We start from the raw sequence: 24,414 nt of genomic DNA on the forward strand, positions 1-24,414 counted from the left end.
AAGCCTCTGGAGAGACCCTGACCAGGGGCCCAGCCAAGCACACCCAGACTCGTGACCACAGCAGCGCTGGCGTTAAAAACGTACTGTTGACAAAAAGAGGACACATGTATAACTGAGTCACTCTGCTCTGCAGCAGTGGTTAACACAACACTGCAAGGCAATTATACTTCCACAAACTTTCTTTTTCTTTTCTTTTTTTTTTTTTTTTTTTTTTTTTGTTGTTGTTGTTGTTGTTGTTGTTGCTGCTATTTCTTGGGCCGCTCCCGCGGCATATGGAGGTTCCCAGGCTAGGGGTCCAATCGGAGCTGTAGCCACCGGCCTACGCCAGAGCCACAGCAACGTGGGATCCGAGCCGCGTCTGCAACCTACACCACAGCTCACGGCAACGCCGGATCGTTAACCCACTGAGCAGGGGTAGGGACCGAACCCGCAACCTCATGGTTCCTAGTCGGATTCGTTAACCACTGTGCCACGACGGGAACTCCTTTTTTTGCTTTTTAAGGCCACACTTGCAGCATATGCAAGTTCCCAGGCTAGGGGTCAAGTCAGAGCAACAGCTACCGGCCTACACCACAGCCACAGCCATGTGGGATCTGAGCCTGACTGTGACCTACACCACAGCTCAGGGCCATGCCGGATCCTGTGAGCGAGGCCAGGGATCGAACCCAAAACCTCATGGATACTAGTCAGATTCGTTTCTGCTGCGCCACAGTGGGAACGCCCCCAAAACTCTTTTTTACCTTACTGTTCAGAGCTGCTGGATTTGGGGGCTGCCCGTTCCCTAGCTGTGCTGCTGTGACAAGAGAGGAAACACACATTTGTTCTCCTCCCATTTCTCCGTGACGGGCCTTTTCCATGCTAATCAGGGGACTCCAGGAAAGCTCCGACGGCAAGCACAGGACGACAACTGAGGCGGCCTCAAGCCCTCCGAGCAGAGAAGCCCCCAGCTGCAACCCGTCTGCGCCCTGCTTCTTCCCGAAAGGCACTTTCTAAAGCTTTAGAAAGTGCAGGGAGCAGCGGTCCTGCTGGGCAGAAAAACACCCCTGACGAGCAGGGCGGCTCCCAACTGGGACTGACGCTGGAGGAAGGGCGCTAAGAAGGCCCCAGATTCTGCAGAAAGGCTCCCTGGGCAACCTGTGAGGCGTGCGAGACCCAGACCCACCATCGGAGAGCAGCTGGGGGGCTGAGTTCAGAGGGACAGCACACTGGTCAGTCCCCAAGGCGGGGGTCCAGCAGGAGAGACTGAAAGGCCACACGGGGAAGTGAGGCATGGGCAGCCCTCGAGGGAGGAGCTGCCAAGGCCACAAGGCCCAGAGCTGCAGGAGGGCGGTGCCCGCGAGTCGCCCGCCTGCAGGACAGGCTCCGTCCTCCTCAGGGAATGACTCTGAACGAAGACGGGGAAACTTCAGAGGAGAAAACAGAAGAGGAAGAGAGAGACAAATAGCAAGACCGCAGGCCGTGCCAGCTGCGTTACTGGGCCCTCGGGGCACGGGGTGCAGGCTGAGCGGGGCAAGTGTGACACGCACCTGCACTCCCGCCGCGCCTCTGTCTGGAGCGCTTGGGGTGGCTCGTTCCTGGGTGTCAAGCTGACCGGGCCTCAGCACCCAGATATTCGGTCAAAAATTATTCTGGGTGTGTCTGCAAGGGGGACCGTGGGGGCGACGGGCACTACAGGCGGGGGGCTGGGGAGCAGGTGACCCTCCCCAGTGCACGGACGGCCCAAGGACCGAGGGCAGGAGGAGCCCAGGGAAAAGGGCTCCTTCGGCCCTCCTGCCTTCAGGCACAAGCAAACATCGGCTCCTCCTGGGTCTCCAGGCCACCCGGCCGGGACTTACCAGCTCCACAGCCCGAGCCACTTAGGGAAAGTCTCACTCACACACACACATCACCGGCTCTGTTTCTCAGGGGAACCCTAATTCAGGATGGAACGTTAATTTTCCAAGGCATTTGGGAAGCAGCCACTGGCACTTAATCTCTTAAACAACTTCTAGAATAACAGTACGCAGAACGTCCAAGAGGTTCTTCAGTAAAACATCACTAAAACACAACACACTTCCCTGAAATTTGCTGTAACTGGAGGCAGACTTAATCCAATAATCCCTCCCAAAGCACACACGGTAGTACTCGAAATACAACCCGAGCCCAAGGGGCCGTCTAGTAAGGAACGGACCCTTCAGACGGGGCGGACGGTGCCCGGGGGAGCGAGCCTCGAGGAGCTCAGGACAGCGCTCTCCCGCGGGGCAGGCCTCCCGCCTCAACGACAGCCACTCTCACAAAGTGCAAAACAAGCCCCACTTCAAAATCCTACCTGGAAGACGTGGCATCAGAAAAGAACCAAAAGAAAAGCCCTACCTGGAGTTCCCACTGTGGCTCAGAGGTAACAAACCCAACGAGGAACCAGGAGGTTGCAGGTTCGATCCCTGGCCTTGCTCCGTGGGTTAAGGATCCGGCGTTGCCCTGAGCTGTGGTGAGGGTCACAGATGTGGTTCGGATCTGACGTTGCTGTGGCTGTGGTGCAGGCCGGCGGCTGCAGCTACAATGCAACCTCTAGCCTGGGAACTTTCATATCCCAAAGGTGCGGCCCTCAAAAGCAAAAAAAGAAAGAAAAGAAAAGCCCTTCCTGGAAAAAAAATGAAAGCAGAAGCCTGGCTGCCTGGAATCCATGCCCGTGGCCACGGCTCGCTCCACCCACCTCCACTTGGCCACCCGCGGCCTCAGGAAGGTCAGGCCCAGCCGCTGCACGAGCTTCACCCCCAGCTTCCGGAGCAGGGTCTGGTTGCTCTCCGGGAGTCTGCAGGCGTCCAGGCGCTGGAGAACGGTGGCAGCTGCGAACACAGCAGGACAGCTCAGTCTGTGACAAGCACACGCCACCGAAGCCGGACGCTTCCACGGGGCCCCCCGCCCCCCGCCCCCGGATCACCATCGGGCAAACTCGCACCACAAGCACCCTCACTCACCATGGGGTAGACAGTCTTCTCGTTTTCCATGCTTAAATATTTGTGCCTAAAAGAAAGGGGTTTAACGTTTACTTAAATGCTGCAAATACACTTACGAAATTCAAACGTCAAGACAATTTGTAAATTATCAAAGCAATTCACTGCACCTGCCACAACTTTCACTCTAAACGGTCACCACAAAATAACGAGGGAGCAGCAGTTTCTGCAGCCGATAAAGAAAGGAACGACCAGAGACTGGCCAGCAAGTCTCCCCAGGGGCAACGTGCAGGGCCGAGGGGGAGGCCCAGCTCACGGCCACCCCCGCACGGAACCCAGGGGTGCTGGGCAGGAAACGCAGCAGGAGCCCCTCAGGGCCCGGCTGACCCGCGTGTAACAGAAGGTGCCAAAGGTAAGAGTTAGAGGTCACATCATCTCACACAAAAGGACGGACCCAAGTATCACTCTCATTCTTAATCACAAGTCCTGCTTCCTGCACACGTGGGGCCGGCAGGCTGGTCCCCTGGACTCACGGGACGGATCCCCCAGGGTCCCCGTGCACCACTCCTGCGCCCTGGAACCAGTGACTACCTCCAAAGTCACAGGCCTCAAACCCCTCCAGTGCTCCGCCTGAAATTCTTATCACACCCCCAGCTTTCAAGTCCAAAAGACAAACAGGGCAACTCGCACAGGCATCCACAGCCTTAGACAAAGAGCCCCCAAGCCGAGCACCTCAAAGAAAAGAGCCAAGGAGCATTCCCTTCAAGGACAGGCCCTGACTGGCAAGCTGGGCCTGCCCGCCCCGGACCACGGGAGGTGGTCCAAGACACAGGTCCAGGGTATTTCACGATGAGGCCGCCCCCCAGGGCCCTGCCCGCTCGGAGGCAGACCCGCAGGCCGAGGACCTCCAACACTCCGGGCACCGTGGAGTGCTGGCGCCCAGAGAGCACCCGGGCCGCCCCCCTCACCAGCCCGCCCCGCTCTGCTGCCAGGGCCCTCGGCAGAGTCTTCCCGCCACTCTTCTCCCACCAACTCAGCCCCAAAACCACGAGCCCACCATCCGAGGAGCAGGTGCAGGGCCTCTCGCGACTCGCACTAAAATGCACGAGGACCCCCGACTCCATGAGCCACACAGGAACATCCGTGTCTCACGACGCGGTAAACTGTTCCCAAAACGCTCCAAGCCGTTGTCTCCACAGAGTGGGTTCACGACGGGGGGTTCATGGCGAGGGCCGTCACCTGGACCCGCAGCTGCTCCCGTGCGGTCGGAGAGGTGTCGAGGGCTTGGGGGAGGAAGGAGGAAACCGTCCTGCCGCCAGAGGAATGCAGGCAGGACGCGGCACCCAGGCTGGGCCACCCCGGCCTCTGCCTACAGCAGCGGTCGCCAGCGCGAGCCCAGGGGCCCTGGCCGTCAGCCTCCCATCCCAGTGGTGCCGACAGGCTGGGGGACCCAGAAAGACAGGCGCCAGGCCAGGGGCCGTGCCGCCCGCTGCCGTCCAAGGCCAACGTCTTCGCCTCCACCGGTCTCACCTGCCCCCAGCCCTGCGCGCCCAGCCCGCAGTACACCTGCTGGGCCAGACCAGACGCCGACAATATCGCAAACAGGACAGGCCTGTGCTCGGAGATCTTTAACCTTAGAAGACTAAATGCAGGAGTGGCACAGTGGCATCGGCGGCGTCTCTGCAGCACTGGGAGGCAGGATCGACCCCCGGCCCGGCACAGAGGATCCAGTGCTCCAGCCCCTGCAGCGTGGGTCACAACTGCAGCGTGGCTCGGACCCCTGTCCGGGGAACTCCGCGTGCAGTGGGGCAGCCAGAAAGGGGGGAAAACAAAAACTAAATTTCGGGTTCACAGAAATAACCTGGCCGCAACAGCCTCACCCTGAACTGCCGCACATACAAACCAGAACAGAACCCGGCCGGGCCAGGGGCATCAACACAGCCAGCAGGGTGAGGAGGGGGTGCCCCAGGGCGGGCTCGCAGCACCCCCTGGCCAGCAGCACCGCACGAGACGCACGGTCAGAGAAAACCCGGCAGCACGACAGGACCCCACTTATGAAAACCACTCAGACTCGACCAACTTTCCAAGGGACAGTAACGGTGCGCCTAAAACACGAACGGACATCTCGGTGTAAAACAAGTACTAGCACGAACCTGCCCAACTCCCCAAGCTGGCGAGGACACTCTACTCCGGCAACAGCTCCACGACAGCGAAACAGAAAATGCCAGCTGCCAGGGCACCAGGCTCGCATCTGCCCACCCAGCCCCAGAGAGCCGGCCCCCGTCCGGGGCGGGCAAACAGGCAGCCAGCGGCGCAGGGAAGGGCTCCTGAATTCGGGCAGCCACTCTGAGCACTCTTCCAGGGACGCTGTGATCAGAATGGCCATCATCGGAAACAACTAAACTTTCCTTCGTTTTTAAAAAGTCCTCAAAATGGCAGAACACAAAGCGGAGTCTTCAGAGATAGTGAAGCGACTCAAGTAATTCAACGCAGAGTTCCCATCTTGGTGCAGCGGAAACGAATCCAACTAGAAACCAGGAGGTTGCGGGTTCAACCCCTGGCCTCGATCAGTGGGTTAAGGATCTGGCCTTGCCATGAGCTGCAGTGTAGGTCACAGACACGGCTCGGATTCCGCGTGGCTGTGGCGTAGACCAGCAGTTACAGCTCCTATTCGACCCCTAGCCTGGGAACCTCCATATGCCGCGGGTGAGGCCCTAAAAAGCAAAACATAAAAATAAAAAGGAGAATTCCATGCACATGTGCACGGCTGCCTACTTTACGTCAATGTGCACATGTCGTACACACACAAAAATCGAGTTAGGGCCCCAGGACTTCACCTGCAGAGACTAAAAGAGAACACAGGGATTTTACAAACAACTTTAGGACCACAAACTAGACCCCCTTCAAAGGAAACGGACACATTCCAAGACAGATTCCAATTAGCAGAAATGCCTTAAGACACAGGAAATTTGATGGGAGTTCCCGTCGGGGTGCAGTGGCTAAAGAATCCGACTAGGAACCATGAGGTTGCAGGTTGGATCCCTGGCCTCGCTCAGTGGGGTAAGAATCTGGCGTTGCCGTGAGCTGTGGTGTAGACTGCAGAGGCGGCTTGGATCCTGCATGCTGTGGCTCTGGCGTAGGCCAGCAGCAACAGCTCCGATTCGACCCCTAGCCAGGGAACCGCCATATGCCGCGGGAAGCAGCCCTAGAAAAGGCAAAAAGACAAAAAAAAAAAAAAAAAAAAAAAAAGGCACAGAAAATTTGAATAGACCCCGATTGGTAAAGATACTTAATCGGTAATTGAGAATTTTTCCACAACAAAAACCCTAGGCCCACCTGGCTTTACTAACGAATTCTAGCAAGTATCTAAGGAAAAAAATTAACCCTACATAAACGCTAAGGAAACACAGGAGCGAACCCTTCCCGCCCGACCACACAAGGTCAGTCCTCGCCTGACACCAAGACCACAGACACACAGAGCAACGCCCCTCGTGAAGAGACACACGAACACCTCCACCCAGCGCGAGCAAAATGAATCCAGGGGTGTGACACGGCCTTTCCCCAAGACCAATGGGGTCCGCCCCCTGTGGGAGGAAGGCAGGGCTGACGATGAAGGGCACACAGCAGGTTAAGGGAACAGAGAACGAAGGACCCCAGGAAAAGCACGAGAAGGATCTGACAAAATCCAAAGCCTCCTGATAAAAGCGCCCCGTGGACAGCAAACAAAAGGGACTGCCCTCTGTGTGATGAGACGCACCCGCAAAACGCACAGCTGGCACCGCACCCACGCTCAACGTCGGGCCGCTCCCCCAACAGCAAGAGAGCTCCACCGAGGTCCTCAGGCGCGGAGGGAAGACGCTCCAGACCCTGAGAGGGGCCGCCAGAGAGGGAGCCGGCCTGCCCCAGAACAGCCGGGGGCACCGGGGTCCGTTCTGCTGGAGCCCCCGGGGGCCCCTCTGACTCTCATGGAGCGGGATCCTCCAGAAGGGTGGCGGCTCTAAGCCACAAAGAGTATAAATCAGAAGCAGACTAGGGGAGGGCCAGCACAGAAGAGGAGAGAAGAGCAAGTGACAGGAAAATCAGAACTGTCCCAGGAGAGTCCACACAGGAAAGAACAAAAGCCCGACCAGGGCTCTGGCCACGGGAACGTCAGCAAGCAGAGCCCGGGACGCTGAGGCCCAGACCAACACTCCTCCATGGGGCCCCGGGCTGCAGAGCCCACTGGGCCTGGAAGCGCCCGAGCCGCAGACCAGGAAGGAGTCGGGACGGCAGGGGAGGGCTGCCAACCCGGACCGTGGCCCCCAGGAGCATCGGGCCCCGCAGCCACGCTCGGCGGTGCGGCGGTCTCGGCGAGCAGGGCTGCGCTCCGGGGCGGACAGGGGCGGGCATGTTCTCGTCTCTTCACCACCCAAGGGAGCTCCTTGTGCGCCACCCACCGAACTCAAAGTCGGAGAAGGAAGCGAGGGGCTGCTCGCGCTGCACCCCCAGGTCCCCCACGCAGCGAAGGAGGCGGGAAAGTGCGTGGATCTCACTGAGCCACTCCGAGCACAAAATGCAGACGAACGTGAAACTCACTCGGCAAAGGGAAGAGGATCGCCTCCTACTAGGAAGACACACGCTCCCCTCGTTTGCCCGAGCACTGAGGAACGCGCGCCGAGATTACCTTACAGGATGCAAGGTCATTCACCCCGTGCGCACTTGGATGTGTCCAGGTGGATGCACTTGGGACGTCGTCACCCGTTCCCAGAACAAACGCTCCTGAGCAGAGACACAAGGTTCCTTCCTTGCGAGGACCTGGGCTCTGGGAGCGGGCCGAGAGCCCCAAAATACCACTTACAGTCGGCGGGCGGGGTGTGATGGGGTCCACGCGGCGTGCATGAGACACCTGGCCACGCCTGGGGGGGGGGGTGAGACAAACCTCACGGGAAAGCTGCTGTCCAGCAGCCCTCGCCGCAAGGACGGGGGCGGCCCACGGACACGGCTGCCCGGCTGCAGCGTGGGGTCAGACAGACACCCCTAGTGGGCCCAGAGTGGGCATCAGACTGGAGGGCTGTGCACTACCCAGGCCACAGGGCCCAGATTCCTCTGGCTCTCAACGTGCAATCTGGATAGAAATTCCCTGGCCTCCTCCATCCACAGCTGGGGTGTCCGGGTCGATGCTGCCCTCCCCACAGCCCAGGGCCTTCAGCCAACAGAGCCAGGGGGAAGCAGCGCTGCGACTTCCACGCCCAGACCGCCCAGCCAGGGACACCTCCCCTGGGAAGGCAGCACCCACGGGAAGAGGCGCCGCGCAGAAGCCACGGCCCACAGGCCCCGCTGAGCTCAGCCCTTCAAGCCATCCCAGTGCAGGCTTCTCGGGCGAAGCCCCTGGCAGCGAGGGCCAAGACCAGCCCCCAGCACCCAGGCCCGTCCGAAGCCCAGAGTCCAACACAAACCACAGCAGCCATGAGAAGCCACAGGCTCTGGGGTGGCCGCCCCACGACAGATACAGCTCCCCCGAGGCCCAGGTGAGGGCAAGCTCTGCCCCCGCCCCGCAGGAAAGGCGCTACGGGGCCGGCCCGGGCGGCGGCGGCGGCAACCTGGCCAGACCTACCAGACGACGCCAGATGGGCAGCGTGCGCGGGACACGTGGAGGGGGCACGGCCTACGGCCGGGAAGCTGAGGAACCAGACAAGGGCAGAGGAGGCAGGACGGTCGAGGGCAGGGGAGAGAACTGACAGCAGCTGGTGGCCACGCAGGGCGCTCGGCGGCCTCATCCTCGAATAAACACTAGGCATTTAAAACAGGAGGAAAGGCGCCAAGGCTCTGCCACGGGGACAGCTCACCTGCTGACCCCCGACAGAGTCTGAGACGAGAACTCGCGGGAGCACCCGGCACGGGCAGATGGTGACAGGCCCCGCGGTCCCCACCCCACAGAGTGGCTGCGGCCACTGTCCGGACCAAGGGGACCCAAGACCCCGTCCTCTCTGAGTGCGGGTGAGAGCCTTCTCCCCACCCTTTTCTCCACCCTGAGCCCACAGGACTGCTGGGGGGCGCCCTGCACACCAAGGGAGGGGTCACGGGAGTCACAGGCCCCCCAGGAAGGACCCAGAGGGACGGAGGGAGGAGAGAACAAAAACCACGGAGGACAACGCCCTGTTTTGCTCCACAAAGCGGGGCCGCCTTCACCACCCCTGCCTCCTGGGAGCACGGGGTCCCCCCGGCCAGGCTGCCCGCAGCAGCGGAAGCAGCAGCCACCACAAACACCCTGGTCTTGGGGTGGTCGGGCGCCTTCATCAGCCACCACTACCTGGGGGGCACTCAATTCTCACAGAATCGTGACACGGGGCCAAGGGCAAAGCACCGGCTGGAAGCACACACTCCCCACAAGCCACAGGGCCGCGCAGACGCCACGGGACAGCAGGCGCAGCTGCCGGGGGGGGGGGGGGGGGGGAACCGCCAGGTCTGCTCTTGCTGTTCCAGAACCAGCGCAGCACGGGGTGTCTGTCATCTCTGCAGCACCTCGCCCTCCACGGCTCCCACGCAACCGGCTCTTCTGCCACCTGCAACCAGCTTCCCTCCCTGGGGCACCTGCTCCAGCCCTAAATCACAGGCTGCCACCGCCCAGCCGCCAAGCAGGAGGTGCTGGTCTGAGGCCCCTGGAGGCACCACCGAGTCAAGGCCAGGAAAAGCAGCTCCACCCCGGGCCCTGGGCGGAAGGGGACCACAGCACGCAGAGCGGGGCTGCCCGCCCACCAGCACCCCCGAATTCTCCAGAGGCCCGGCCTTCCCTGCCCGCAGAAGACGGGACCTCACAAACGCGGCTCGGTAGACAGGACGAGGGGGCTTGGGTGGGCGGGCCCCCTGTTCTGTGCTCCTGGGTCCCGTCCTGGGGCCACCGAGGTTGCCAGGCCCCAGTGTGCACAGGGGGGACCTGCACAGGGGGGGACCAAACCAGCACTGACGCAACAGTTCAAGGCTGGACAGCTCTCAGAGCTTGGCCCATGGTCCCCGCTAGAGCTGCCGGCCACACCCTCCCCGGGAGGCCGCAAAGCCGAATAGCTCAGTGCCCGGGGTGACACCCAAAGGCACTACAGAGGTGCAGGGGGAGCACTGAGAAACTGAGGAGGAGGCCGGGCCTGCAGGCCACACCACCAGGCGGTGCTCAGGACCAGGCAGGCCAGCCAGACCAGAGGCACCTCCGGCCCCAAGAAGCAAGCTGCCTTTTCTCTGCAGGGCACGCCCGGCTTTGTCCCTCGGGACTACAGACGTTAAGGGGAAAACAGAAATCTTCCAGGAGTTCCCGTCATGGCTCAGCGGAAATGAACCTGATTAGCATCCAGGAGGATGCAGGTTCGATCCCTGGCCTCGCTCCGTGGGTTAAGGATCCGGCGTTGCCGCGAGCTGTGGTGTAGGTCGCAGACCCAGCTCGGATCCTGCATTGCTGTGGCTCTGGTGTAGGCCGGCCGCTACAGCTCCGATTTGACCCCTAGCCTGGGAACCTCCACATGCCACGAGTGTGGCCCTAAAAAAAAAGTCTTCCATGAAAAAATAAAACAAAAAAGTTAAAATTAAAAAAACTAAAAAAATGTTAAAAAGTCTTCCAAAAGTGGAAAGTGTTTAACTGTTGAAATTGAGTTTATAATGGTTGGGATGAAACAGCTAACTGTTATCGGGTAGGATTCAAAATGAAAAATATACAATTCCGATAAATTTGTCAAGAAAGTCACTAAAGATTTTAAACATGCAAATACATAAATACAAACTCACTTCATAAAGGAATGTTTAAGCGATGCCTTCCCATTGCGTGTTAATCTTTTCCTACCCCAGCAGTGAGATCCCAACCAAACACCCGTCTTCACAGGAAGGGCGGGGCCGCGGCCGCCTGGGTCCTGACTGGAAGGGGCCACACCGAGCCCACGAAGGAGCCCAGAGGTGACCAGAGCTGCGACTTCCTTCTCGGGATGTCCTTCGGCCAACCTGCTCGCATCACTCACCGGCTTCCTCCAACGCTCTCGACAGCCCTCGGGGAAGGCGGCGCCCCGCCAGCGAACCAACTGCCCCAAGACGCCCGGCCCCTCCCCGGACTCAGCCCAGCCCCGAGAGCCCGGGCAGACCCTGCGACTGGTGAGCAAGCACACACGGGTCCTGCACGAGCAGGCTGTCCACCACCCCGAACCCGAGCGTTTCAAGCACCGTGAAGCCGAGCCGCTCAAGGGCTTCCCTCGGAAGGGTCAGAATCAACCCAGGAGCCACAAAGCCGCCGCCTCCGCGTCTCGGCCCCGTGGCGACCCCGCGATGGGAAGAGAGCGCCTGAGGTGGGAACGGCCACAGGGGCCTGGAGGCAGACCCAGACCGGCAACCCTGGTCCCCCGCCCACGGGCCGCGCCCGGACCACGTCCTCTGGGGATGCTAACTTCTTACGAGAAAGACCGATTCTCAGTCAACGGACAAGAACCAGAAACACGGACGGCACAGCTCGCGGCTGCCTGACACTGTGATGCACAAAGGGTGGAAAAGCCACGATTCCTGCCACAGAAACGTAGAAAGCAAGTCAACACAGAACCTGCGCGGTTCCCAGAGCAGAGGCCAGAGGCGCGTCCCCAGCGGAGCGCGGGCAGGGGCAGGGGTGCGCTCGGCTCTGAGCCCGGCGGCGAGACAGGCACGGACGCTCGGAGGCAGGGGAGGACGGGCCTCGCCCGGGCCCAGGCGGGCAGGAGCTGAGCCACTGAGGGCCTTCAAGGGGGCCAGTGGCCTGGGCGGCGAACACAAGCACGGGACCCAGAACAGCCACAGGGAGGAACCGCCAGCCCGGGAACCACTGAGCTCCACCACGTCCAGCCACACAAGGCACCCCCTTTCCTGGGGACACAGGCCCAGGCGTGCCACCAGGACCGAGGGCACCTAGGACCCAGGACGCCCTGGCTCCCAGGGCAAAGAGAACCACAGCCACCCTCCCTGGGCCCGGCTGCCCAACGGGAAGGCGCCTCTGTTCTGCCTCCTCTCCGGCACTGGTCCCCCTGCACCCGGTTCCACTGAAGGTGGCAGAGATGGACCACAGCTGCAGCTGAGGGACCCAGAGGCGGAGTCACAGCCGAGAAGGGCCCCTCCACAGCCTGGCTGGGCCCCAAATGGGGAGGGCAGCAGCCAGCAGATGACTGCTCTGGGTGAGGACCCAGGAGGGGAGGACGGGCTACTGGGGGCAGCCAGCATGGCCCCGTGAGCTCTAGACCAGGAGAGCGGGGCAGGCCAAGGAGACGCCCCAAGCCCCTTCCCCGTGTGGCGACCCGGCGCTGAACCTGGCCCAGGAGAGCACCAGCCAGCACCCACCTCTAGGCGGGGGAGGGACCCCCAGAGCACAGCAGGTGTGCAGGGGGCTAGCCAGGCCACTGGGACCAAGGCCGGAAAGCAGGGTAAGGGCAGGGAGGCCAGGGCACAGAGCCTGAGGGACACGCACACTGGAGGGACGCCAGCCAGGCAGCCCGCGGCACCTGCTGGCCCCACAGTATCAGGCCAGGGCACCTGATGGTCAAAGTCCCTTCCCCTGCAAGCGCGGCCCAGGCTGGGCCACCTGGCGCACACACCTGTCCAGCAGGACACGTCACCTGGTCACACGGCAGGTGCCGGTGGAAGCAGGGTGGCCCCACACCAGGCGTGTGCCAACAGGCCTGCGCGCTGGGCCGCCTGCGGCACGCGAAGCACTGAGTCACATGGGACGAACAGCGGGGCCGCCGCTCCCACCTGAAGCCCCAAGCAGCTGGGAGACACCTCACTTCCCCCGGATCCTGCAAAAGCACATGAAGGGACGCAGAGGCGCTCCCCGAGACAGACCTCCTCAGAGGTTCTTCCCAGGTTCTCCTCCATCCAGGGCCCTGCCCCAGGCAGGGGATGGGACCACAGCGCCCAAGCAGGGCCACGTGTCCTCTGGCCAGACGGCGCTTGAAACCACAGGGTGCTGTTTGCAAAGAACCCTGAGCGGGCAGAAACCAAAGCCACGTGAGAAACAGCCTGGGCACGCAAGTGCCTCCTCTTCCTGGTCAAAGGCGAACTTCACACCACGCTCGCAGGCCGGAGACGACGCCCCCCCCGCCCCCGCTGCTGGGGAGGGTCACAGGTGCTGCTGCGGGGCAGCAAGTACGGCGGGCGGGGATGGCGTCTGGGTCCCTTGCTCGAGACGACCTGAGTCAGTGACAGAAGGGTGAAAGCACCCTCGAAACCTTCAACGGCTGTGAAGGGGCGCGAGTCTGGTGGCTGGCGAACAGCCACCAGTGGGCACAGAGGGCGCCTGGGGAGCCAGAGCGGGGAGGGCACGCCTGCCAGCGAGAGCAGAGCACAGCAAGTTCAGGTGTCCCCTCCCTGAATTTTCTAAATGTGCAGTAATCCCAGTGCTTGAGGAGGGACCAAACCAACGGGTGTTTTCAAAGAGCCACAGGCCTCCCAGGGAAATGAAGCTGCCACGTACATGTCTCCCTCCCACGGGAATTAAAAATCATCGCTGCGAGAGGAATGTGCTTCGAGGGAAATAAAAGCCAAGGCCCAGTTTCGACGGTACTTGTTACGGGTCCACCTGTTTCGCCTTGCCCACACTAATGAACAGGTGGATGCGGCGAAGCCAAGGGCATCAAAGGAGGCGGAGGCAGCGCCGAGGCACAGCGCACCTGCAGGTCTCAGCACGCACCGCGGGCACCAGCCTCCGGTTCAGGTCGGACGAGCTCATGGCGAAACCACTCCCGCCCAAGAGAGCTCAGCACCAACACGGCTTCCTCCTGGCCCGGCGGCAGCAGCCGCGATCAGACCAGATTTCTCCTTCCAAGAGGGGAGGGCACAAGGCGCAGGATTCCAGAAAGAGCCTCGGTTTTCCAGGGGAAGCAGTGGGCCTCTCCGGAAGGGACACGCCTGCCCCGGGGCCGCCCTCCCTGGCCAGGCGCTGGGCGCCGCACCAGGCGAAACCCCTGCCGAGGGCGCACCGCCCCAAACAGCTCTGGGGCGCGGCTGCCCGAGTGCCTCAGCCCCGCAGGCTCCCTCCTCGGGGCCGACGGCCGGGCAGGGCACAGGGTTCGGCTCCACCAGGCCTTCGGGAAAGGCTTCCACTCCTCAGGAGGAAGAGACCCTCCTACGTGCGGAACAGAGCAACGTCCCCCAAAAGAGCGCTGGCCCGCTTGTGGACGGGGACGTGGCGGCAGGAGGCTGGGGGCGGGGGGCTTGCTGCGTCTGTGCCCCACACGTGAAGAAGAGACAGAGTGGGAACAATCCAGGGACAAGCAGCAAGATCAAAAACGTTCTGTAAAAAGGGGGGAGGAGTTCCCTGGAGGCCTAGTGGCTAAGGATCCAGGGTGGTCACTGCTGTGGTGAGTGAGGGTTCGATCCTTGGCCTAGAAACTTCCACATGCCGCAGGCTCAGCCAAAAAAAAAGTTATTTAAAAAAAAAAAAAGGGAACTATGGGCCAGGCAGGGTAGAACTGGACAGAAAGTGGCCCCAAGATCTTCTCAGGCCAAGAAGGCACCAGCGGAGTTCCTGTGGTAACAGAGCAGTCACGAACCCAACAAGTATCTGTGAGGACACGGGTTCGATCCCTGGCCTTGCTCAGTGGGTTAAGGATCTGGCGTTGCCATGAGCTGTGGTGTAGGTCGCAGATGTGGCTCGGATCTGGCATGGCTGTGGCTGTGGTATAGGCTGGTAGCTGCAACTCCAATTCAACCCCTAGCCTGGGAACCTCCATATGCCATGGGTACGGCCCTAATAAGACAAAAAAGAAGAAGGCGCAGGCATTCCCAGGACGTGAGCCAGGACGAGTAGGCCACAGGTACTCTTGCCCATGGCCTGAGCCACCTGGCCCTGCCCTGAACGTGGCAATGGCCTGGGGAGGGGGGGTGGCGGTGCTGCAAGAGGCCCCGGGGCCCGGGGAGAATGCAGACTCCAGACCTGGACAAGGACGCCTAAAGCAGAACCGCAGCCACAAAAGCAAGTCCGGAAGCAGCACCCAGGAGGGGGCGGGTCCACCCGGCAGGCCAGGTGGACTGACCGGCTCGGCCGCGTCCGTCAGACCCGCACTTCTCTGTGACCTAAGACTTCCCAGTGTGACTCATGCAAAAAACGAAGAGTAATCCACTCACACTCAAACCCTGAAATACACCATGGCAGCCCCACCCACCAGGATTGGCCACCCTGCACCCCCCCCTTGCACCCGCTCAGCAACCCCCGCCTGCCCCCCTGCACTGACCCCCTCACAACAAGCAGCCCTCCGTCAGCACCTCCCCACACACGCAGGCACCAGCGGACCCTGTGTTCCACCAGCCACAGGTGTGCAGCCATAAAAAATGGATAAGACCTCAAGAACGCAGAAAAATACTTAAATCACTGATAAACTTTAAAAAACAACAACGATTGCTACTGTGGCAGCCAGGGAACCGAAAGAACGTGCTGGCACAAACACTTAGACGGGCACATTCAGCCGGGCATGACTTAGAGAAACCACGAATCCCCGGGGCACTGACCAGGCTCCAACGTGGAGGGACTCAGGGACAGAAGCCCACTCAAAGGGCCACACATCACAGGGTTCCGTCTTCAGGAGGCGTCCAGTGAGCAAATCCAGAGGAGCAGAGGAGAGGGAGGGCCTGCTGGTGCCCGGGGGCTCTCCCTGGGTGGGGGGGGGCACACACATACACACTCGCACACACGCACACGCACACAGAGGCACACGCCACTCAGGGATGGGGTGACGGCCGGAAGCCTGGTGCACCTGCAAACCCCCCACTTCCACACTTCAAGAGGGTGAGTGGGACGGAACCCCAGCTCAGGTGGTTAAACGACGCCATGTAACACACGTCTCCACAGAACCAAAGAGGTGGAAAAACAGCCATCGCCTCGACAGACTCCAGGACCAGGACATGTTTTATTTTTCCCAGTTTCCTTTCCAAACGTCTTAAGATCATCCCTTAAATGACAGGCCTTCCTGGAGACAAGGGCACGGTGAAGGGAAGGACAGACTCGAGAAGGCCCTGGGGCTGCCCGCCCTCCCCAAGTGCGCCCCCGGCCCAGACGCCACGCCGCAGCCCCACACGTGTCAGAACCTGCCGCCGAGAAGAGCAGAGGGGACGACACCCAAGAAGGTGACGTCACACTGAGTCAGGCCCAAACGCCCTGCTCTCCTCCAAGTGGGCCCGGGGCTCCCGGCTTCAGAGACAAGCGAGGACAGAGACCCCAGAGCTCCAGGCAGGGCGGCCTCCCTCCCCGGCAGCACCAGGAAAGGGGGAGGCGGCGGCGTCGACCAGCCCAGGCTGGGGGCCCGGTCGGGGCGCCGCCCGGAGCGTCTGAACAAAACCACATTCCGCCTCAGCGGCCTACTTCCTTCAGCTGGTTCCAGTCGCGCCTCCGTCAGGCTTCTGAGCGGCAGGAAACCCGAGGAGGACGCGCCCGGCCCAGGGCCCGGCTCCGCGGCACCACTGCCCCCTGGCGGCACCGCGCAGGGCAGCGGGCCCAGGGCCGGCGACCCAGGAGCAGGGCAGAGCAGCAGAGCAAGAGGACAGGCCTCCTCCCGCCTGGGGCGGGGGGCGCTCACCCCCGCCGCCGCCCGACGGGTGCCCCCACCTCCGGCGCGGGGCCTACCAGAGCCTGCAGCGTCCCGTCCATGGTGATGACGCCCTCGATGGTCCGGAAGGAGCAGCGGGCCAACGTGCACAGGCTCCGGTCCAGGAGCCCCGCCATCTTCTCCCGCCCGACGTCAGGCCGCGTGACAAACCTGCCGGAAGGGAGCAGACAAGCAGGGGACGGCTCGACAGGGGCCCCCGCTGAAAAGCAGCCCCCTTCCCGGCCTGCTGCCACAAGGGGGACACAGCTCCCGACCCTCTCCAAGCGAGGACCGTGGCCCTCAGCTGGCAGCTCCCACCACGACTCTCTGGGCCACACACAGGGCCCGGCCCCCACCTCCTGCCCCTTGATCCCCAGCTCGTCCCCAGGTCCCACACACCACAGGACCACTCTCACCGGGGCCCAGCAATGCCCACTCCTCTGCCCCCCGCCCCCTTGGGCCCCTGTGTGGCCACCTGCAGCCCCCCACTCCCTGCATCTACCACGAGGCTCCTTCCCTCCCCTCTGCCTGCTGCGTAGCCCCACACAGCGCTCCGAACACGGCCCCCAGCCTCCCAGCTCCCACTCAGCGCTCCGAACACGGCCCCACGGCCCCTGGTCCCACAGCCCCATGGCAGGGGTCTGCCCAGCGTGGCACTCCTGGAGCTCAGAGGCGCAGGCGGGCTCTCGGCCACCCTCCAGCTCCCGCACCGAGGCCTGGGCCCCTCACTCCTCCCCATCGGGTGCACAAGGGGCCAGCTTTCTGACGGGGAGAAACGCAAGCAGCCAGGCACATAACAGAAGGGAACAAATTTGTGAGGGGAGGGAGGCGGGCGGCCTGCAAGAGGGGCACAGGGACAGCGGCATAGGGGGACCCGTGTGGAACTCTGGCTCCACCAGCTGTCCCCACAGGGCGCCCCACCAGGGCATGCGTGCCCCAGGAGCGGCACTCAGCATGCCTGGCACCGTCCTCGGCAACCCCCTGGCCCCTCATCCCTCCAAGCAGCCTCTCGGCCAGGGCAGGACCTCTGCTCCGGCCGGTCAGAAAAGACAAAGCTCACGCCACCGTCTCCCAGCCCCTCTGGGCACCACGCCCAGGTTCCCAAGGGTTTACCCACCTTTACCTCCCAAGAAGCTGTGCTCCAGCAGGTCTGGAAGAGGGCCCCAGATCACAGAAAACAGACAACTGGGAGTTCCCGTCGTGGCTCAGCAGCAGTGAACCCAACTAGCATCCATGAGGACGCGGGTTCCATCCCTGGCCTCGCTCCGTGGGTTAAGGATCCGGCGTTGCCGCGAGCTGTGGTGTAGGTCGCAGACACAACTCAGATCCCGTTTTGCTGTGGCTCTGGCGTAGGCCGGTGGCTACAGCTCCGATTCGACCCTTGGCCTGGGAACCTCCACATGCCACCGGTGTGGCCCTAAAAGGACAAAAGACATTAAAAAGAAAAAAGAACAGTGGGCGATGGACTTCTTGAGCCCCAGGACACAAGGACATGGTTGGGTCTGCCCCTGCCGCCAGGTGATTCTAGGGGCCTCGCCTAAGAAAATAGTCCCAAATACCACAACGGTTGACACCCCCAGCCAGCCATTCCATCAGCACTGGTAAGGAGGCGTGAGGAAGCTGCGCAGAGTAAAGAGCAGCAGGGATTATAAGGAAGCCATTCCACCGACGGTCGCGGGAAATCAAGTGGAAGAGCGGAGGCTAAAGTAACTCAATGCGACCGCACTGCGCGTGCTCAACGCAGCGACCGACGCTGAAACGCAAAGCAATCCGCTGCACGAGCTGCGTTACAGTTACAAACACGCGGGTTCCCAACTCTCTACGCTCCAAATTCCCAACGTTTTCTCCCTGCAGCACACGTTTTTAGTTAGGTAGAAACGTCCACTTTTTAAAATTAACGTACTCAAGAAGAATAAAGGCCTATGTTTCCACTGAAGAGTTCCTATGGAATGACAGGAGGCATCAACGTACTACCAGTTACAGACAAAGCAGCCGCTGTTTAAAGGTGCTGCTGCTCCAGAGCCGCCCAGCGTCAGCGGCAGCGCTCGAGGTTGGCGGCAGAGCGCGGGAGACAGGCAGCTGCCTCCCACCCGAGATGTCAGCAAGCAGACGCCCGTGGGGACCACGGCTGCGTGCAACCCGCCCTTCACCCCCAGGGCCTCACGCTAACAACCCACCGAAAAGGGGGGAGACATACAGGAGGCGAGGCCTGCTACCGCGGGGCCGCAACCCCGACACTTGCCCGTCCCACCACCAGGTGGCGCGGGAGCGCCGCGCCCTCGCTCGCTTTCCGTGCCCCGGCGTCCCCTCGTGCCCTCCACCTAACGCGTCTGCGACCTCTCATGGTGTCAACTAGCTCTCGGCGAACTCGGAAGGGAACACAGAGTCCATCAGGCCCCGGTTCGCGCGGAGAGTCCCAGGCGGTGCTGATCTTGCTGATGACGGGCCCGCAGGAGCCTCGGACCCGAGGAAGAACACCCAACACCCGCCTGCGCCCGACCCTCCCACAGGAGCGCTCCGAGCCGTGGACCGAGCCGTGGGCCCACGTGCCCACAGGCGGCGGGGACAGGGACAGCGGTTACCACTCCGGGGTCGACAGTACACACGCGTTTTCTCCTGGACTGTTCTTTTCTTTTTCGTCTTTTTAGGGCCACGGCATATGGAAGTTCCCAGGCTCGGGGTTGAATCAGAGCTCCAGCCGCCGGCTACGCCAGAGCCACAGCCACGCGGGGTCCGAGCCGCGTCTGCGCCCTGCACCACAGCTCACAGGAGCGCCGGATCCTTAACCCACGGAGCAAGGCCAGGGAGTGAACCCACGTCCTCAGGGAGACCAGTCAGGTTCGCTATGCGGAGACACAGCAGGAACTCCCTTCTTTTGTACTTTTTATTTTGCTTTATGTTCTCAAACACTGACTATTTTCACAGTTAGAAAGAAACCCACGCTTTTTCAGTCCGTGTCAAAACCACGGGAGGCCCCTGTCCGGGAGCTTCTCCTCCCGCAGGTGAAGCACCTCAGGCGTTTCCCGCCTGGCTCCCGACGTCGGCTGCTCGCGCTCGGGCCCTGCCCTCTGGCTCGGCTGGCCCTTTCACAAGCACTTCACCCAACACCTCCCAGTGCCCGCAACTCAAGCATGTCTCTTCCCACCATCACACTGCACACCAAAGACAAGGTGACCCTGAACGAGCTGCTGCCCGCTTCCCAATCAAAACATCGGAAAGGGGAGTTCCCGCTGTGCCTCAGCAGGCTAAGGACCCAGCACTGTCTCCACGAGGATGTGGGTTGATCCCTGACCTTGCTCGGAGGGTTAAGGACCCGGTGGTGACCTGGCTGTGGTGTAGGCCAGCAGCTGCAGCTCCAAGCAGCCTGGGAACGTCCGTATGCCGCAGGTGCCGCCTTACAAAGGAAAAAAAAAAAAGCAAAACTTTTGCAGCCAATTTTCAACTTCCGAAAATGGACGGGGTAAGGGAAATTTTCTAACTCACTTACGCCATGCCCATGCTTTGTATCACGTCACCCGAGAGACGAACTTAAAACCACGGCCTTCTCCCATCCCCCAGTCAGGAGACAACTGCTCAGCCTCCCCAGCAGCCCCGGGCATCGAGGAGACTCCGGGCGCCCTGCCTGGGTCACCTTACCCAGCTCGTCAGATGAAACCACTTCTGTCTGTTTTGGACACAGCCGTTCTTCGGTAACATGGACTGTCTGGGGACTTCCATCCCAAGCCACAAGGACACAGTCCCAGCCGGTGACCTCCACAAACCATGGCGTGACCGGCTCTCCAGGCCACTTTCAAAGGCTCTCCTACCCCAGACCCCAGACCCCAGACCCCAGACGAGGTCCAGCCTCGGCAAAACAGCTACACCTGTTCTAAATCTGCACTCCCTGACGGGCCTACGAGCCCCCCAACCCAGCATCAGGTCACCCCCTGGGAGTCCCTACCCCAGCGTCAGGCCACCCCCGGGAGCCCCCAACCCAGCATCAGGTCACCCCGGGAGCCCCCAGCCAGCACTGTCGGTGGTCACAGCAGGTTCCGGCACCCCAACCGTGCTGGCGTTCCCTCAGGGAAATGAGCAGTCCTCAGCGCAGCAAGACTTCCCGAGGCCTGTCACCCCAGCGTCTGCCCTGACGACGACCGCGTCACGCGGCTGACACGGCGCACTTACTTGGACACGAGGACAGCGGCTGCATCGCGGGCCTTGTCGCTGACGACCAGGTAGGACTACGAGGAAGGGCAAAGGACAGGCACAGTTACAAACACGATGGCAACTCCAGGACTGCCTGGCCGGTGGCTCCCACACTCCGAGGCTACCGGAGGGCCCAGGATTCCGGGCAGAGGCCAGATCCCAAAGTGGCACAAGCCACTCATAAACAGGAGCCCCTGGAAACACACATCTGCAAAAGCAGTGGGAAAGTGAAGCCCGTACGTGGTACCCAGAGCGTGCAGCCAACACGGGCCCCGCCGAGGCCCAGGTCCACCGCAGTGAGCAGCAGGCCTCCCAGTCTCGTCTCAACTGTTCCCAGATGATAAAAGGCCTTTATTCTCAAGGACGAATATTTAGAAACAGCTGCCGCTCCCCAGGCAACCCCACCTGGGGGAGCCCACGGAGGGTGGCAGGACACGACGAGCAGCACAAACCGCGCATCCCGAGGACTCGTCTAGTGAGGAGGGTCCAGTGGAGCACCTTCCCCCTTAGACTCGGACACAGCAAGGCCATCAGACGAGACCTCAGGAGAGCAGGACCCGGGCCCTCGGACACGGGGCCGCGTGCAGCACCGTGAGCAACAGGCCAGGAGCCGAACCCCCGGGTTCAAATCTGAATCCACCACATACGAGAAGGCAAGCCGGCTAAGTCACTTGCTTTCACACCTGCTGCCTCCTCAGTAAAATGAGGATAAAAGCAGTTACCTGCCTCGCTAAGGAGAATTAAAGGAGTTGATGCAGGAAACCCTCTAAGAGTGTCTGCTCTCAAAGCAGCTTAGGACGAGGAAGACTCTAAGGCGGGCAGACTCTAAGGTGGCCCAGGTTCTGCACCAGGTGCCCACCCCGTGGAACAGACTCGGGACCTGCTCCTAACCAGGAGGACTTGGCAGGGATGGGAGGTCACGTCCATGGGCAGTCAGCAGGTGTGACCAACGTCTTTCACGGAATGAGCTGCCCTCATAACAAACAGCAGCGTAACACCGAGGCCCTCGCAAACACCCGTGAGATCTGACTCCTGCCCGCAGCCTGGGGAGACCCTCAAGCAAAGGACCAGCAAACCCGCCCCAGGTTGCTGACACACAGAAACCATGAGACGACAAAAGGTGTGCTAATTCAGGGCAGTATCTTCCACAGCAAAAGGTAACTAATATAGGAGTGCCACTATGGCACAGCAGGTTAGGAGTCTGACTGTAGGCGTTCCCGTTGTGGTGCCAGGGAAACGAATCTGACTAGTATCCATGAGGATGCAGGTTCGATCCCTGGCCTCGCTCCGTGGGTTAAGGATCCGGTGTTGCCATGAGCTGTGGTGTGGGTCCCAGACACGGCTCGGGTCTGGCGTTGCTGTAGTCGTGGCGCAGGCCGGCAGCTGCAGCTCCCGTTCCATCTCTGGCCTGGGAACCACCATGTGCCACAGGTGCAGCCTACAAAGCAAAAGAAAAAAAATAAAATAAAACTTAAAAGTTGACCTTGAATTCCACCTACCCCTGCCCCTGAAACCCCCGTGCTGTCACAGAGGGCCTGCCTTACCTGCAGAGAGACGAGGCCTGCCAGGGCCATGCATCCTGACCCAGAGGAATGATCACAGGGCCGTGGCAGGTTACGAAACACAGTTTCGCCTTGCTGAGAAAGAGCCACAGCAGCTCCAGAGACACACCAGTGAAGCCAAGTGCGGGACGCCGGCAGGGCTGACTACGCACCTCTGCTATCTGGAGGATCCGGTCCATGGTGGACACCCGCCCGCACCGGTGGTGTCCGTCCAGGCGTGAAAAGTCGAAAGGGACGAGGCAGGTCATGGAGAGCCACAGGAGGAGCATGTAGCGTGTCTCCCAGGTCTGCGGGCCAAGGCAAAGTGACACGATCCTGAGCGCCCTCCCAGGCGCCCAGACCCAGGGCCTCAGAGCCAGGCTGGCGCCCAGACCCCACACCCCAACCCCGACCACGGCCTGGCTGCCACCCGGGCAGAAGGATCCCACCTCCCGAACTGACAAGGGCCACGTCGTGCCCGGACGCCCGTCACAAGCTGTGTGGCTTGCGCAGAGAGCACCCATGTGACCAGCCCCCACAGAAATCCAGCTTCAGCCCCACAGCCACCCCAGGGGACACTCCTTCCTGCTCTCCAACCTGGTGCTGCAGGAATGAGTGTCCTGGGTGACGCGGCGGGGAGAGGACTCCGGAAGCTTGCTCCCCATCCCCCCCCACTTCGCTCCATGTGCCTTTCCCCTCTGCTGATTCTGCTGCAGTAAGTCACAGCTATACGGCAGTGGGCCTAGGGAACCATCAAAACCTGGGTGGTTCTGGGGACCCCAACACAGTTCTACTTGAAGGTGAAAAAATTTGGATGTGACATAGCTGTCAGCACATTCTACGTGTGTCGGCGAACTGTTTCCTCTATAAAGGGCGTGTTTAGAAGGAAATCATTTAGGGAGTTCCCGTCGTGGCGCAGTGGTTAGCGAATCCGACTGGTAACCATGAGGTTGCGGGTTCGGTCCCTGCCCTTGCTCAGTGGGTTAAGGATCTGGCGTTGCCGTGAGCTGTGGTGTAGGTTGCAGACGCGGCTCGGATCCCGCGTTGCTGTGGCTCTGGCGTAGGCCGGTGGCTACAGCTCCGATTCAACCCCTAGCCTGGGAACCTCCATATGCCGCGGGAGCAGCCCAAGAAATGGCAAAAAGACAAAAAAAAAAAAAAAAAAGAAGGAAATCATTTAAAGCAAGCAACACATGTAAAAAGAAAAAGCCAGGAGTTCCTGTCATGGCTCAGCGGAAAGGAATCCAACTAGGAAGCATGAGGTTGCGGGTTCCATCCCTGGCCTCGCTCAGTGGGTTAAGGATCCGGCGTTGCCGTGAGCTGTGGTGCAGGTCACAGATGTGGCTTGAATCCGGTGTGGCTGCGGCTGCCAACTGCAGCTCCAATTCAACCCCTAGCCCTGGAATTTACACATGCCCCTGAGTGCAGCCCTAAAAATGCAAAAAAAAAAAAAAAAAAAAAAGACAAGACAAGGGGATGAAGGAAAAGAGAGGGAGTGACACCTCAGAGCATGGGATAAAACGGAAGGAAATGGGAAAGGACGCTGCCAGCGCAGCAGCAGCAAACCAGGGACGCGGGAGGCAGGAAACGGAGGGGGAGGCAGGGCCGCTCACTTCATGGTCTTTAGGGTTCTGACTCGCACACATGTCCAAGACTGGCTGCACATCAGCCACCTCATGTGGAAATAAACGAAGAAACGTTTTATATCCTCGAACCTATCAAAGGAAAGAAAAGATACTGAATTACTATACAACGAGAAAGTACAGAAAATAGAAAAACGACTTTTTCTCTATTGTCAAAAATCACCACCAGTGCCACCCAATGATCCCAGATTATAGCGAATCACAGTGATACAACTCAGGAAAAGTGAGCAACGCGAAAGCTCCACCTGCCTCCTAAGGCCCGTCATATACTCGCCGTCCCGGGACCAACCCATCCGTTCGCGAGAAACACACACGTTAGAAACTAACAAGCTTGGCCTCTACCCTGACTGTGAGGAACGAGTCCTGGGGAAGCCACAGGGCTTCTGTGAAATGCGGGGCCAGAGGGCGCCACGGGCCTCTCCCCGGCTTCGCCCAGGCGCTGCTGCAGCCCCAGCACCACCCCGACCCTGACGGCAGCGGCGCCCCCGGGAGCCTGCACGGACGCAGCCACGTACTCAGGACCCGCCCTGAGACGAGAGCCCTGGAAGCCACCGGCACGCGCAGG

General features: G+C 61.0%; 1 protein-coding gene across 1 annotated transcript in view; it reads right to left on the reverse strand.

Moving 5' to 3' along the window:
- Positions 1 to 24,414, reverse strand: part of TBCD (tubulin folding cofactor D) — a 122,367-nt gene that overhangs the window by 92,042 nt on the left and 5,911 nt on the right. Inside the window, 6 exon segments of the mRNA NM_001244105.1 lie at positions 2,693 to 2,825; positions 2,958 to 3,003; positions 16,519 to 16,651; positions 20,645 to 20,700; positions 22,380 to 22,514; positions 23,820 to 23,921. Coding sequence (NP_001231034.1) covers positions 2,693 to 2,825; positions 2,958 to 3,003; positions 16,519 to 16,651; positions 20,645 to 20,700; positions 22,380 to 22,514; positions 23,820 to 23,921 — 605 coding nt within the window.

This window comes from Sus scrofa, chromosome 12, assembly GCF_000003025.6.
Source record: "Sus scrofa isolate TJ Tabasco breed Duroc chromosome 12, Sscrofa11.1, whole genome shotgun sequence".
NCBI classification, from domain to species: domain Eukaryota; kingdom Metazoa; phylum Chordata; class Mammalia; order Artiodactyla; family Suidae; genus Sus; species Sus scrofa.